The following is a 14,832-nucleotide window of genomic DNA, read 5'->3' as shown; positions in this document are numbered from 1 at the left end:
TACCTGCAACAAACACACTCTAATATCTCCCTAACTACAAACATGACTAGCATGGTCTCCGAACTACAAAAATAAGAGCACTTCTATTCATATACATTCAAATCATGCTCAGCATGATCTCCAAACTCCAGTAAAATAGTCATAAATATCCACAACTAAGTGAGTGTGTGAGCAGAACAATGTTGCATCCAAGAAAGTAAATAACCTACGGTGCGCTTGCACCACTTACTTACCACGAGTATTTACCTGATTTGCATGCTTTTGTATTTACATTGTTTTTTTTTTTTCTTTTTGCATGGCATTTTTAGCCGCATGCGATGCTTAGCACTAAGCATTGCGCAATTAACTCAGCTACGCACTTGCAATGCACATTTATATAGGCAAAATAATGCAATTCTAACATTTAGATTTCTATCACACAACATGAATAGCATTCTAAAACTGGTGCTGCAATGCCCGTGGAGCTGCACCACGCGACGAAAGGTAAAACAAAACTCAAGATCCTGAAAGTCCAGTGCAACCGTCACACAACACGATCTACTCATCCCTCTCACAAGGAAAGAACGCTACAACTGCACACATAATGATAAATTCTAAATGCGCTTTCAGTCACAAGCGATAAGAATCAAAACACAAATCAGTAAACCGATTGGCGAAAGCCTCGAAGCGACACACTAACAAGTCCAAAACAGATTTGGACGGCCGTGTGGTGCAGCTCCACGGGCTGCACGCTGCCCAATGCATCACCCCAGTGATGGCACGAACACCGAGATATTCAATTTCAACGAAATATAAATATATACTCATTGGAACCAAAACTAAACCAAAGGGACAAAACAAGAACCGATAACGCAAAGGATACCCTTTGCTGTCATGCACAACATCCCTGTGTGATTCCCAATGTTGGGAATCGGGCACACAAACCGAGAAAACAATAAAACAAAATTCTACTAGCATAAAAAAAATCAAAGACTAAGCAACTCCAATGCACAGATGCAGCTCAACCCATTATCAGCATGAGAAAACGAGATTTGAGAAAACCCTGAATAGGGTCATGCGGCGAAGGCAAAAAGTAACCCAAGGGCAGTTATACGAAGTAGGGAAAACTCCCCGATTGGGGCCATTTTTTCGGCAATGATAGAGGTTCGACCACTTATGGTGGCTCGAATTCTACCCAGATCAGTGAAATCAAACCCAAAAAAAAAGACAAAAATTACGATTCACCGGCATGCTTTGCTTAACAGAGACGAAAAAAAGAATATGGACATTCGGAAAAGGGTAGTAGTGTACCAAAAATCTCGGCGTCGGTGGTGGATACACAGGGAAACGCAACGGCAAGGGGTGGCCAACACAGTGATCGACAACAATGAGTGGTGGCTGCCTCCGGTCGATGCTCGGATAGAGGGGAATGCGACGACAGACCAGAGAGGGGAGAAGAAGAAAGAAGGGGAAGAAGAAAAAGAAGGTGAGGAAGAGGGTGTCGGTCGGCGTGGGTTGGCGACAACACCACTCCGATGGTCTGCAGACGAGCGAGGCTCTCTCAACCACGAGGTTGATCAGGCGGAGGAGATGGGGTTCACGGTGATGGCACAAATGGTGGTGTCGGTACACTGCGGCTCCAGTGATGGTTGACGGCGATGGCATCCGGTTCCGATCAACTACAGACAGGGAAGGGGAGAATGCGTCATGGCGGGTCACGATGGTGGTGACGGGAGACCCAGGTGGTGGCGACGAGACACGACACCGCTTTGGTCAGTGCTCAGACGAAAAGGGGAAAGAGAAAAAGGTGAGGAGAGGGGTCGGCTGGGGGTGTCAGCGACGATGCTGCTTCGGCGCGGCTGCAGATGGGGAAAGGCAAAAGAGAAGGAGGAGGTGGCACCACAGACGGGGCTCACGACGGTGAGAGAGATGAAGTGAGGGAAGGAGGAGGTTAAGGAGAGAACTCAGGCGGCGGGCGACTGTGTGCGAGGAATTAAACAAAAAGGGAAGGAAAGGGGCTCACATTAGGGTTTTACGGGTGAGGAGGGGTGTTTATCGGGTCCGGATCGGACCCGCCCCAAAATGGCATCCAAAAATAAATAAATAAAATTATAAAATAAAATAAATTAAATTAAAATAAAATAACAAAACTCAAAACCAAAAATAGAAGAAAAATCTAGCTAAAATTGTTTAGAAATTAATAATCTAATTTTTGACAAAAATTGTGTTCTAAAACAATAATTCATCCCGTTAAAATGTGTTTTTGTAAGAGCTTTTATTACCAAATTACCCTTTTTAAGAAGTTATTCCAAAAATCATTAAAATGGGTCTTGTTAAGTTCGAAACCCCTATAAAAATGTCCAAATGGTTTTAGGACTCGTTAAAATGATTAAACTGAATGTTTTAATAATATTTTATTGACCGCAATGGTTAAAATGACCATTTTACCCTTATTTGTTAGAATAATGGAATTAAGCATATAAAATGCATCAAACTTACCATAACTGATATAAACACATTTTTTACTCGAAATAAGGCAATTCCTTTATTTATTTTCTTCTTAAAAATTTACAGGTTTTACAGTGAATAACCAATATACTGGAAGAAATGTCCTTGAACAATCTGTTGTTCCTCTCTATCCATGTGAACCATTACGCAGAATACAGCCACCATTTCCAAATTCTTCTCCATTTGTGAGAGCTTTCAAACTTTGACTGGGGCAATTGGGGGATCTCTATTGCACAAATCACATCTGACTTCCAGTCTAAGTTCTGGCAACCCCAACTTGGGCAGCCTTTGAGAGTGAGCATTACCAAAATAAGTGGAATGAATTACTCATCACAACTTATTTAGGTTTTCTTGGGCCTTGATGTAAACCCAAGATCAGCTTTACAAGTAAAATCTACCAAAACTACAATCTATCTAATGAAAAATGAGAAATTGAGGGAAAATGCAGGAACTAAGAAACTGGAAATTAAAGGAAAGAAAGTCATTATAGCTGTTTGACTAGTCTAACGGCTAGCCTTTGGCCCTCTTTGGATATATATAGGGGACTTCTCCCCATTTGAATGTTATGCATTTTCTTATGCGCATTTGAGGTTAATAAAAATGATTGTTTTTAATATTGTGAGTGTGTGCTCTCTTGCCCTTGGTATTTTGGTTATTGCCTTTGTTGGCTTGTGAAGTTTACCCCTTTGTGGGTTTGTGATCTTTGTATTCTTGAATCCATCTCATTACAAATATTATATTCTAGAGTAAATAAAAGCATGTAAATTCTCATTTAATATTATAATAAAAAATCCCTTGAAATGATTCTTTAATTATCTTGAATTGGAGAAATTGAGGAATGCCAGCATGCCCTTAAGGAAGTCAGAATTCTCTAGATACCTTTGTTCAGATAACCCTTTTTGCCCCAACTATATTGCCTCAAGTGTAGCTTTCTTACTATAAGAATGGAACTCTCACTACCTAAGCTTACTACCTGACCATCATTACATATCTAAAGGGAGTGTTCTTGTGATGCGTCTTGGTGCAGAAACTAATTTATCTGTTTAGTGTCTCAAAAATGTACTCGTGTGATAAACTGTACAGTTTTATCAGCCTTTATTCATGTCAATATCATAGATACTTCATAGTTCAATATAGAAATTACAGTAGGTTCATATTACTTTTAGGATTTTCTTTTTGATGTCCTTCCACTGGTGCTTGAGCTTTTAACTGGTGTATTGACTTGTTATAAAATTTGACACCAATGTCTGATGGTGACCAAGGTTGCAAAGTCTCTCCCAAGGATATGCTTTTTGTCTGGACTAACTGGAGAAGAGATGATGATGTTTATTGATTCTTTCCCAGAAACAGGTAAAATATGTTGCCTTTGATCTTTCAGATATTTGTGATAGACTTTACTAGCTTGAGATCTTTATGAATCCTCAAATAATGCTGAACTGATAATTGTTTGTTTCAGGCTGTGTAAGAGATTTTGTGTTTACTAGTCATGGAGTGCATATTGTGCATCTTGCTGTCATTGATCACAATAATCATTAAAGTCTACACCACATTAATTTGTAGGCTTTGGAGAAATATGTGGGGAAGGTCATTTTGGGAGAAATTATAATAGAAATACTAGACAATCTTATCTAGAAGAAGTACTATTTTTAGAGTTCATACCATAACGTGAGCCTAGTATTAGTGCTTTTGTTACTGGATAAAATATTACATGCCAAAGCACAAAATAGACTTCCAACAAAATAAAGAACTTGTTCAATAAAAAAAGGTCTAGATTAATATAAGAAAAAGTCTATATACTTCATACAAAGCAAATGTTACTGTTTGCATATTGCTATAGATTTCCTAGTTATATGTCTTAATGTTATACCCTTCGGATTGTCCGATGTAGAAGGTTCGGAAGGATCGTACGGTAAGTTCGGATTTGAGACCGACAAATACTGTAATTTGAACCCAACGGACTCGAGAGGATCAAACCTACAATTTTTGGGTCATAGGACTTGTGGGTCTCGTGTCTGGGGTACTGAACCCTGGTTGACACGGTGGGGAAGATGTCTGAGGTTTCTTGTGTCTGCAATTGAGGTGAAACGGGGTCAAACGACTAACCGAGTAGGTGCGATTTGGGTTCAGTTAGTGATTCGGCTAGGACTTTCGGTTTAGAACTGAAAGGGCCTAGTCCACGAGTAACACCCCAAGATTTAAAACCTAGAAAACACGTAAAACTTTTTTTTTTGTATGGCAGCAGAAAGACAACCTTTTTTACTCCGATTGAAAACCTCAGACGGGTTATAGATTTGATCGATAACAGTAGGACAAAGAAACACTTATAAATGATTTAGATCAAAATCAGGATATTTTCATTCCAAAATGAACCATAAAGTTTTTACAAAATTAGTACAAACAGGTACTCAAAACTCCAATTCTTGGGAAAGGACAATGGCTGGCTCTTGGGAAAGGACAATGGCTGGCTCTCGATGCCGCCACAACTTCCCGCTACCCTCCTGCAACTATTTAGTACCTGTAATTTGTAAGGGGTTCAATATCCACAAGCCCCCAATAGGAATACAATAACATAATTGCATAGAAAGAGGCATACAAGAAATGACACTATTTTTTTTTTTATGTAAATAACAATTTTTCAGTGCAGTCAATAACTGAAACATAACAGTTCAATATCATATGCAATAATCATATTCATGTGTGATCATTCAATTCATGCATGACTTACATGTTCAAGCAAAGCGTTCTCAGAAAACATGGATAACTTACACTTCTTTCAATTATGCTTCTTTCTTAGATGATGCATGTTACTTCAATATATGCACAATACACTTTTTGTTTCTCTTTCACAATACTCTGTGGGTACAACATAGACAATGTCTGAATTAGAGGCCCGACCTAAGGGGTACATTCAATCAATTGGTAGCTTATTACCCTGACCTTGCTCATCTTTTCCTGTTTTTGGTATAGGATGACAGTATCGAAAGAGAGCTCCTACTACCCCCAACTTGATATATCAAAATTTCTTTCAACTGAAACAATCCCACTACCAACCCGCGGCACCAGTGGTAGCTATCTCCTATCTCTGTGGCTGGGGAAGCAACCCTTCATGCTTAACAATATCCCACAAAGCCTAGTGTACTACTTGTCCTCTCATTGTTACCTACAAGAGAATTTACATATACATTCTTTATTATTTAATTCTTTTAACATACATGCATAATTTACATATTTTCAAGAACATATGATTACAATTAACCAATCATAAGGTTCTCAACCCCTATCCGGGGCACTTAACACATATCGGTCCAGTTTACTATGTACAAGGTTAGAAGCCACTCGTACAAGGTCAGGAGCCACTCATTCGGGCTCGAGCCATCATAAAATAACAATAGCATAACAAGTTTTGCAATACATACATACATCATTCAATATGCATTTCATCATTCAATCATAAGCATAAATATCATGCTAACATGCGTTATAAATCCAGATTGTATTTATGCATCAAAAAACTGGTTTTCCATTTATACACAAGCTTTAAGACAAATATGATTGTGTAATAATTAAGAAATATGCATATTAAAAAGCATGAACTACATACATACATCTGTTCGTAAAATTCTAAAATACACTCGTCGGAATATGTTCATAAACTTGAACATATACATATTTTCATTTGAAACATATTTGGAATTCTTGTGTATAGAAAGTTTTGAAACTTCTTGCGCACATACATAATTTTGCTCGTAAAAATTCAATGGTTTCATAAATATACCTTTTTTTTCGTAAAACGTGCAACATCAATTTTTAAAACTATATATATATATATTTATATATATATTTGCTCGTAAAATTCAATGGTTTTGTAAATATACCATTTTCTCGTAAAGTGTGCATTATGAACAATTTTTTGAATATATATATATTCATTTAACTTCACACGTTCGGAAATCCAACATTTCAAATAACCTAAAACTATACATGTATGTAAGTTGTCGTAAACTTACCTCATGAAATGTGCGGCCTTATGAGAAATGGAGAAATCCCAAAAATACCCTTGGGGATTCTCCATGACGCGGTTCATACTTTGCCAAAGATCCGGATATGAATAGGACACATATGCTTGCCTCAGTTTTCAGTCTGATGATAGTGGTGAAGAACAAGGTCATGGCGAAGGCGGCACCAAAGCGGTTCAGCAGAACCGAAGAGGAGGAGGATCCAGCTGAGCCAAACTGTTCAATGCGGCAGCAAGTGGGAGTCTGCTGGAAACAAAGAAAGGGGAGACATGAGTGGTGTAATGGTGGAGAGACAAGCATGAAACGATAAAGTGTTTGCCCTGGCTGAAAGTGGTCGGGTTCAAATCCCACCTCATATACCAGATTTTTTTTCCAAAAGAGCTTTTGAAAATTTGCCAAGCTCGAATAGGCCAGTCTTGGCTCGAGCTTGGCTCGTCTGCAGCCCTAATGTTTGCAATACAAAGGATCCCTACCGTCTACAAAATAGTTCTCAGAATAAGAAGGAAAGCACAATAAGGTTCACCCTCTTTAGAAAATGGACTCCTGAATTGACCAACTTAATCTACATGTTGAGATCCTTTTCCCCAAGAACAAGATTTGTATAAATTCCCACCTCTTACTTTATGACAATAATCAGCATAAAATGATAACCCAAATTTAAAATTAAAACTAGAAGGCACAGTTTGTGCGTATCATCCACCACAGACAAATCACAGGAGATACCAAAGAAAGTGCATATAAGAAATTTGTCCATTAATCTATTGCAGAAACCACCACTATTTCCTTCAATCCACACAACCCACCATTCTTTCCCTAAAAACACATAATGGTTCTGTCCAACCATTTGATTCGATACAAGCATAAGCACTACAGATCTATCATTACTTCATGTGTAAACCAATAAAACAGGAACCAAAATAATAAACTAGGGACCAAAATCAATTTCAATTGTTTTGGTAGTGAGGAAAAGGATGCAACCGTTACAAAGTTTTCTGAGGAATCAGATCGATGAAGGACGAATGAACCACCGATTGAGAGAGAGAGAGAGAGAGAGAGAGAGAGAGAGAGAGAGAGAGAGAGATGGACAGTGGCTGTTTGTAGTGGAGACTGATGGTGGGTGGCACATGGTGGCCACGGTGGTCGTGAGTGAGGGAGAAGGTGGGGGAAAGCGACAGTGATGGTGGTCGGTGGTTTACCCCACCGTTAAAGGGGGCAGGCACATGGGTGAAAATCAAAAGTGCGTGGGAGGGGTTTTAAAGTTTTAAGTTTTTTCAAGAGAGGGAAATTAAGGGGAAAACCAAAATTTTCATTTTGGTTTTAAATTTTGAAAGCGATGTACGCATTTGGTTTTAGGGGAAAAATCCATGAACTTGGATTTGGATTTTGGTGAGACCCATTTGGGTCTCATCAAATCCAAATCAACCTTACTAATATTATATATATATGTGTGTATATATTATTTTAATTAGATTTATTTGGGTCCCGAGTGGACCCAAATCCTATCCATACAAGTGAGATACGTTTGGGCCTTAGGTGGATCCAAACAAGTTCATTTTACTTTCATGGGATCCATTTGGGTCTTAAATGGATTTGAAAGCCTTATTTGCGTATTGGGATCCAATTGGGTCTCCAAATGGATCCCAAATATCTTTTTCTTAGTGGGATCCATTTGAGTCTCCAAGTGGACTCAATATCTAATTTTCATAATGAGATCCATTTGGGTCTCCAAATGGATCAAAAATACTTTTTACTTAGAGGGATCCATTTGGGTCTTTAAATAGATCCAAAACTCACTTTACTTAGTGGGATCCATTTGGATCTCCAAATGGATTCAAAACACTTTCTACATTAGAGGAGATCCAAATCCCTTCTAGGTCTGGTCTAAACCCCGATATGGGTCTAAACTCTTCCCAAATCCATTTGGGTTGACCCGAATCATATGGAGATCCAAATAATTCGCCAAGATCTCATAAGTTCCTCAATTAAACATTAAATAACTCGAATAAATGTCAAAATATTACCGATAATGAATTTTGCTAATTAATCAACCAGTAATTTTCTAGAAAAGCGATATTAAACCAGAATAATTTATAAAAATTATTTTTTCATTCATTTCGCGATTCTGAAAAATTTGTGAACTTTACACCAGGGGTTCTAGGGTAGCCTAGGGACATGTATAAGGGTTTGATATACGTTCTAGGGCTCAGGGATGACAGGCTAGGTCATGGAAGAGGCTAGTGCGATCGAACAAGCCAAACTGTGCATTTGGTTTTGGTCTTTCGGCTCTGGGAAACTGGTAGGGACTTAACTAGGGCTGATATTAGTACCTAGGATGTGTTTGAAGGTTTGTAGAAGGTCCGATGAATGCCTCACATATTCAGAGGAATGAGCTCACGATCTGTAACGAGATAGCTTCGACCAGGGTGTCTCGGGCTCTCGGGGGAGATGTCGACCAAACTAGGGAGGCCCTGGCCTTCACGTCTACCAGAGAGAGATCAGATTGGGAGACGTGAGAGAGAGAGAGAGAGAGAGAGAGAGAGAGAGAGAGAGAGAGAGAGAGAGAGGCATCCAAAGATAGAGACTTGATAATCAATAAACTCCATTCATGCTTAAGGGGGGTCTCTAGGCCTCTTTATCAGTGTTTTAAAACTCGCCGAGTCAACTCGGCTGACTAGGCTCGGCTCGGCCCTCCAGCGAGTCAACCCGGCAAGGCAAACTCGGTTTGCCAAAACTCGGGCTTGACTCGGCCTGACTCGGCTTGACTCGGCATGACTCGGGCGAGTTCTGGGATGTTTGAAATTTGTTTTTTGAGTTTCAAATGGTAATGATATATATACATATATGAAGTCTACTGTTTACTGTCTGTACAATCTAGTTGAAAAATCCTAGGTGCAAGTTGTATCTAAGCAATCTGACCTCATATATGTGTTCAACATGGTTTATTTGCTAGGAATCACACCTTTATCATATTTTTTTATGTAAAAATATGTTTTTTTGAGTCATGAAATTTTGGCATATTGTAGGCCATTGATTTGTGAAGCCCTTGAGAAACTTGCTTACATGTTGACAAACTATTTAAAAAAAAAATGTGTTCTAATAGATTGTATGTACAATTGACTGTGTAAAAACATACATTGAAAAACTTACTCTATTGGCAAAACCAGGAGATTTTTGTATGCATTTGCTTTTGTCAAATAAAAATGGTCTATTTTGCAGTTTCAGACCTTGTTTACCTCAAAATTGGGATTGATATGAAAAATCAGATAAACTGTTGAAATGGAGAACCAGGTCTTGAGTAAGGCTAAAAGAGTCTAGTACTTTCTGCAAGCTGATGAAATGGTTTGGGAGTCGGGACTTAAACTAGCAAAATTAATGAATTTTTGCTTGTCGTGACCAACTGTTCTACATCTAATAAACTTTTAATCTTTAAACTCCCAGATTTCTGTGGCACATGACAAATTGACTGTCAAAGTGCTTGTATAGATATCAAATTCAATTATTCAAGCAAACCTCTATAGCTCTTTGCAGTTGTTTTTATATTCTTACAGACATTTGGAGACTATGTTTACTCAAAAACATGGTTTCAGACAAATTATATATTGTTTTTCTTTTAAAATCAAAAGTTAACAAAACCCGGTCCGAGTCACCGAGTTGACCCGCCGAGTCATGAGTCAATAAAGGACGAGTCGAGTTCCGAGTCACGGGTTTTAAAACCTTGCTCTTTATATAGATAAGAGGTATGAGGTAGAGTCTGCATTTATTTAATAAAATCAAACTAACTCATAAACCCAAAACACCCTCTAGTTTCCCAAAAATATATCCTACTAGGCAACCAGCACTAAACTAAAATAGGAGACTTAGTGGACATGTGTTTGGCTCTCTTCTCTCTTTCAAGTTGGTGCCCCCTATGGGGCCCACTGGCTAACTCTTCTTGATTCTGATGTGGACATGTGTCTGGCTCTTCTCCACCTTAGTATGGACATGTGTTCATTGATTTTTTTCTAAGAAATGAGCCATGTCACCTCCATAGGTCTCACTTTGACTTGGGATGCACCTTGGCTTGTTGAGGTGGCATATGGATCCTAGAACTGGATCTCCTCTTGAGTGTGGATCTCTAGTTGGACTTGGATCAAGAACGACTATTGAATCATGATTCATACAAACTCGACCCACTTTTTTAAATGGACCAAATACTAACATCCAATCTCATAGACCTGCTACACTTGCTCTATTGGAGTAAGAAATTGAAGCATCAAATCCAACTAGAATCAAAAGAACAACAAAGTAAATCGGGGCCGATTCTAGATCATAACAGACCACCATGCTTCACACCACTTTGCCCCCAAAGTGGAGGAGATCAAAGCCCAACTGATTTTATGCTCCACTAGGATAAAACACGAGGTTTTTATCAACCCCATGCATTCTGGAGACTCTGCGGTTGCTCTTTTGCTATTTTATAACCACTGGATCTTTGACTCATCGAGAAAGTGCATCAATGACTTTGTTCTCCATGCCCTTCTTGTATTGGATCTCGGGGTCATATTCCATGAATTTTGTGACCCACCTTTGTTGGCTGACGGTGATGGTCCTCTACCCCAACAACTACTTGAAGCTCGGTGCACACTCACATCACACTAATCTTGTCTAGATTGGCTTAAACTCCTTGGCCGTAATACGTACTGAGACCCATGCCCACCTTCAAGGGTATCTTATGGTCTTGGGACCATCTAAGTGGCAGCCCATGTGGCTCATCAAATACATCAAAAAATTCAGCCACCGACTTAGACAAATCGGTAGGGACATCCGTGAGAATCGGGGCAGTTTTTTGCTTTACCGCTTGGGCGATGAGCAAGTGGGCACATTGGGTGCCATGCAACGACTTCAAAGCCCCTCTTAGGCATGCTTTCTTTGTTGTAGGGAGTCTTATGGCAGTGAGAACAACGTCCCCTTCATCCTTTCAAAATGACATCTCCATCGCGGAGAAATCTCATGCTACTTCTCCCACCGTCCGTAGCCAAGGCACACCAATAACTACGTCCACACCACGGATAGGTAGGACGTATAGATACACAACAAACTCAGCTCCTTGGAGATGCAAACATATCTCCGGGTAGACCTCTACACACTTGAGGTGTGACCCGTTTCCAACCATCACATCAAAAATGGGATGCTCTTTGTATTTACACCTGATTTTTTGAACTACACCCTCACAAATGAGGTTATGTGTGCTCTCTGTGTCAATAAGAACTTTCACATCTTGGGTGCATAGGAAGTCGTGCATTCGCATGAAGTTGGGTGTAGGGGCGCCCGATAATATATGATAGGGGTTGTCATTAGCAAGGCTCCTCGTTTGCTTGCTCGTCTGGTAGTTCATCATCCTCGGAGTTGGTCTCTACCACTTAGAAGATGTGGTAGCGCTCGCACGTATGACCCTTAAACCACATTTCGTTGCAGTTGAAGCAAATACTCCACCTTATGGGCTGACGTGACCCCCTTGGGCGCGTCCAACTTGGATGGCCCATCCGAAGAGCGTTCATGGAAATAGTTTGACCGATTCAGCCTCCGCAATGCTTAGAGTTGCCTTTGCTTCTCATCATTGAGCTTGGCCACCTTATAGGCCTCTTCAGAACTACTCATGACTACAGCTAAAACCTCAATATGAAGGTTCTCACCCAACCTGCCGATACATGACCCGAGCAAGGTATCTTCATCGACTTAGGACAAAAGCATCCACAAATTCTCAAACTTCATTTGGTACTTGTCCAAGTTGCTCCATTGCTTGATATTTTTTAGCTTCACATGGTGATTGAGCAGTATTGTGGGCCCAAACCTCTCTATAATGAGCTCAACAAAATCAGCCCAAGAGGGATTTCCCATGTACGATGTCCAACCATTCATACCATGGAAGGGCGTCACCTTCAAGGTGGGCGACCACTTCGGCAACACGTGCATCTTCTGGTACATTGTAGCAGGTGAAGAAGTGCTTAAGTTTGAATATCCACTCACGTGTATTTTCACTAGGAAAGGGAGGAAGATCAAAATGAGGTTTCTTGCCCATACCCTGCTCGTGCTCGAGCAACGACTCCTCGAGAATCGATTCGTTTAGCTCCACCGACAAAAACGAAGCCCCACTTGCCTTGTTGCCTAGGAGTGTTGAGCGGGATAGCCTCTAAGCAGTTTCCTTGCTCCACGCTCGCTTGACATTGTAAAAAAAGTTTGGCTTGTGTCTGTTCGGCAATCGCCTGGGCTTGTTCGGCATGCTTGTGAATCTCCTATATCTTATCAATGTTAGACGTTTGTGGCTGCTCCATTTGATCAAGTTCGCTCTGATACCAACTTGTTACACCCTCTAGATTGTCCAATGCATAAGGTTCAGAAGAAGGACTGAAAGGTAAGTCCAAAGTTGAAACAGACGAATACTATAGTTTGATCCCAACGAACTTGAGAGGATCATGTAATGAAAATCATGGAGGCACCAATAATCAAAAGATCTCTTTGAAAGAGTCAAACCAAGAGCCAAGAACACAAGCACGTAAAGTGCATAAATAACCCACTAAGGGCTGAAGAGCCTAAAAGGCAAGAGGATATTATTGAAGAGAGAGACAACTTGGGCTGAAAAAGCCTATATTTACAAGTGAGAGAGCTCCTCTATTTATAGAGGAGCCAACATATTAGAGAGGGACCACAAAGGGGCTCCCTTCTAGCCGTTGGGAGCCCCAACGATCATAAATATAACCGTTGGGGCCCCAACGACTAGATGGGTTGGGCCCCTTAGTGGTCCAAGTATAATGAAATAAAAAAGAAAAAAGGAAAAAATAAAAGGATAAAAAAGAAAGAAAAAGATAAACTAAAAACAAAAAGTACAAAGTAATTTACCAAAATACCCCTATCGGGTATTTGGATGAAAAAGGAAATATATGTATATATATACATATATACATATACTTATATATATACATACATATATATATAAGTATATGTATATATATATATATATTTATATATACATATTTTAACACACCTCAAACTTTTCGGGAAGAAGACCGAAAGTTTGCCAAGAAGAAACATAAAACGCGAAGTCGGAAGAGCTTTGGTGAAGAAGTCAGCCAACTGATATTCTGAAGTAACATATGGTAGTGTGATGGTTCCTCTGAGTAATTTGTCTCGAACATAGTGACAATCCATTTTAATATGCTTGGTACGCTCGTGTAACGCCCCAAAATTTCAAACCTTTCAGAAAAACAGACAAGAGACTAAAAAGGAATCTCTTCATCTCAGAGATGGTTTACGAAATCAGCGGAAGACTATACTTTTGTTAATTTCAGAAAGGCAAGCTGACAACTTTGGGCGCATTAGCTAAAAGAACCAAAACGCACAACCCATGTTACTTGCAAACACTTGGAAAAGAACCGCTTTCATTTAAGAAGTTCTCCAAATAGTACAAAAATCGGATATCCCAAGGAAAATTCATTACAAAAACCCCAAACAACAGGACGCGAGCTAAGAGCAGAAAGAAGGACGTCTTGGAGCCATCTTGTCATCGCGCCATCGCTTGTGGTATACCTAATCATCACCTCTACCCATAGAATGGGTTAGTTTCGCGAAAAACTAGTAGGTGCACAAGAGAGACTACAAGGAACTGAATTATGTAAATTTAATTCAGTAGGTTACGCAGTTTAAAGCAGATATGCAGTTAAACAGGTAGCAATGCACGCAGATAACTAGTGCAACCGCGTAAGTAGTACAATCGAACAAGTAGTGCAAGCAAACAAGTAGTGCAAGCGAATAAGTAGTGCAAGCGAGTTAGTAGTGCAAGCGAGTCAGTAGTGCAAGCGAATCGGTAGTGCAAGCGAGTCAGTAGTGCAAGCGAATCGGTAGTGCAAGCGAGTCAGTAGTGCAAACGAATCGGTAGTGTAAGCGAATCAGTAGTGCAAACGAGTCAGTAGTGCAAACGAATCGGTAGTGCAAGCGAATCAGTAGTGCAAGCCAGTCGCACGACCCAACAACCAATGTGAACAAACTTTATGTTCTGATATAACTGGCCTGCGGGTACGCGCAGGCAAAACGTAGAAACAATTGAGACTAGTTCGGGCGTCTGTTATTCTATGTATTTTCAATAACCCTAATAGCTAGTTGAGTCCGCTCTAAAGGGGACGACTTTAGCCGAGAGAGGATTCCCCAGAGGCTAAAAAGCAGTGCCACGGATGCATCCAACTTCTGCAGAAGTGTTGAGCTAACTATTGTAGCCCCTTTCCCCTAACTCCAATGACTGAGGAAGCCGGATCATTGCCCGTAGGGTGGTTGTTAACAACCTGTCCATTGGAGTTTT

The 14,832-nt window shown here is 40.0% G+C and overlaps 1 protein-coding gene across 4 annotated transcripts in view; it reads left to right on the top strand.

Moving 5' to 3' along the window:
* Positions 1–14,832, top strand: part of LOC149822440 (vacuolar acid trehalase) — a 215,540-nt gene that overhangs the window by 181,777 nt on the left and 18,931 nt on the right. For all 4 annotated transcript variants that reach the window (XM_089981481.1, XM_089981484.1, XM_089981480.1 and 1 more), the window contains one exon: positions 3,750–3,837. In XM_089981481.1, the coding sequence (XP_089837607.1) occupies positions 3,750–3,837 (88 nt within the window). The remainder of the gene's footprint in view (positions 1–3,749; positions 3,838–14,832) is intronic.

Source organism: Nuphar pumila, chromosome 11, assembly GCF_984573655.1.
Source record: "Nuphar pumila chromosome 11, dmNupPumi1.hap1.1, whole genome shotgun sequence".
NCBI lineage: Eukaryota > Viridiplantae > Streptophyta > Magnoliopsida > Nymphaeales > Nymphaeaceae > Nuphar > Nuphar pumila.
Note: the sequence above shows the minus strand (reverse complement) of the source record. Positions and strands in the feature narration are given on the sequence as shown.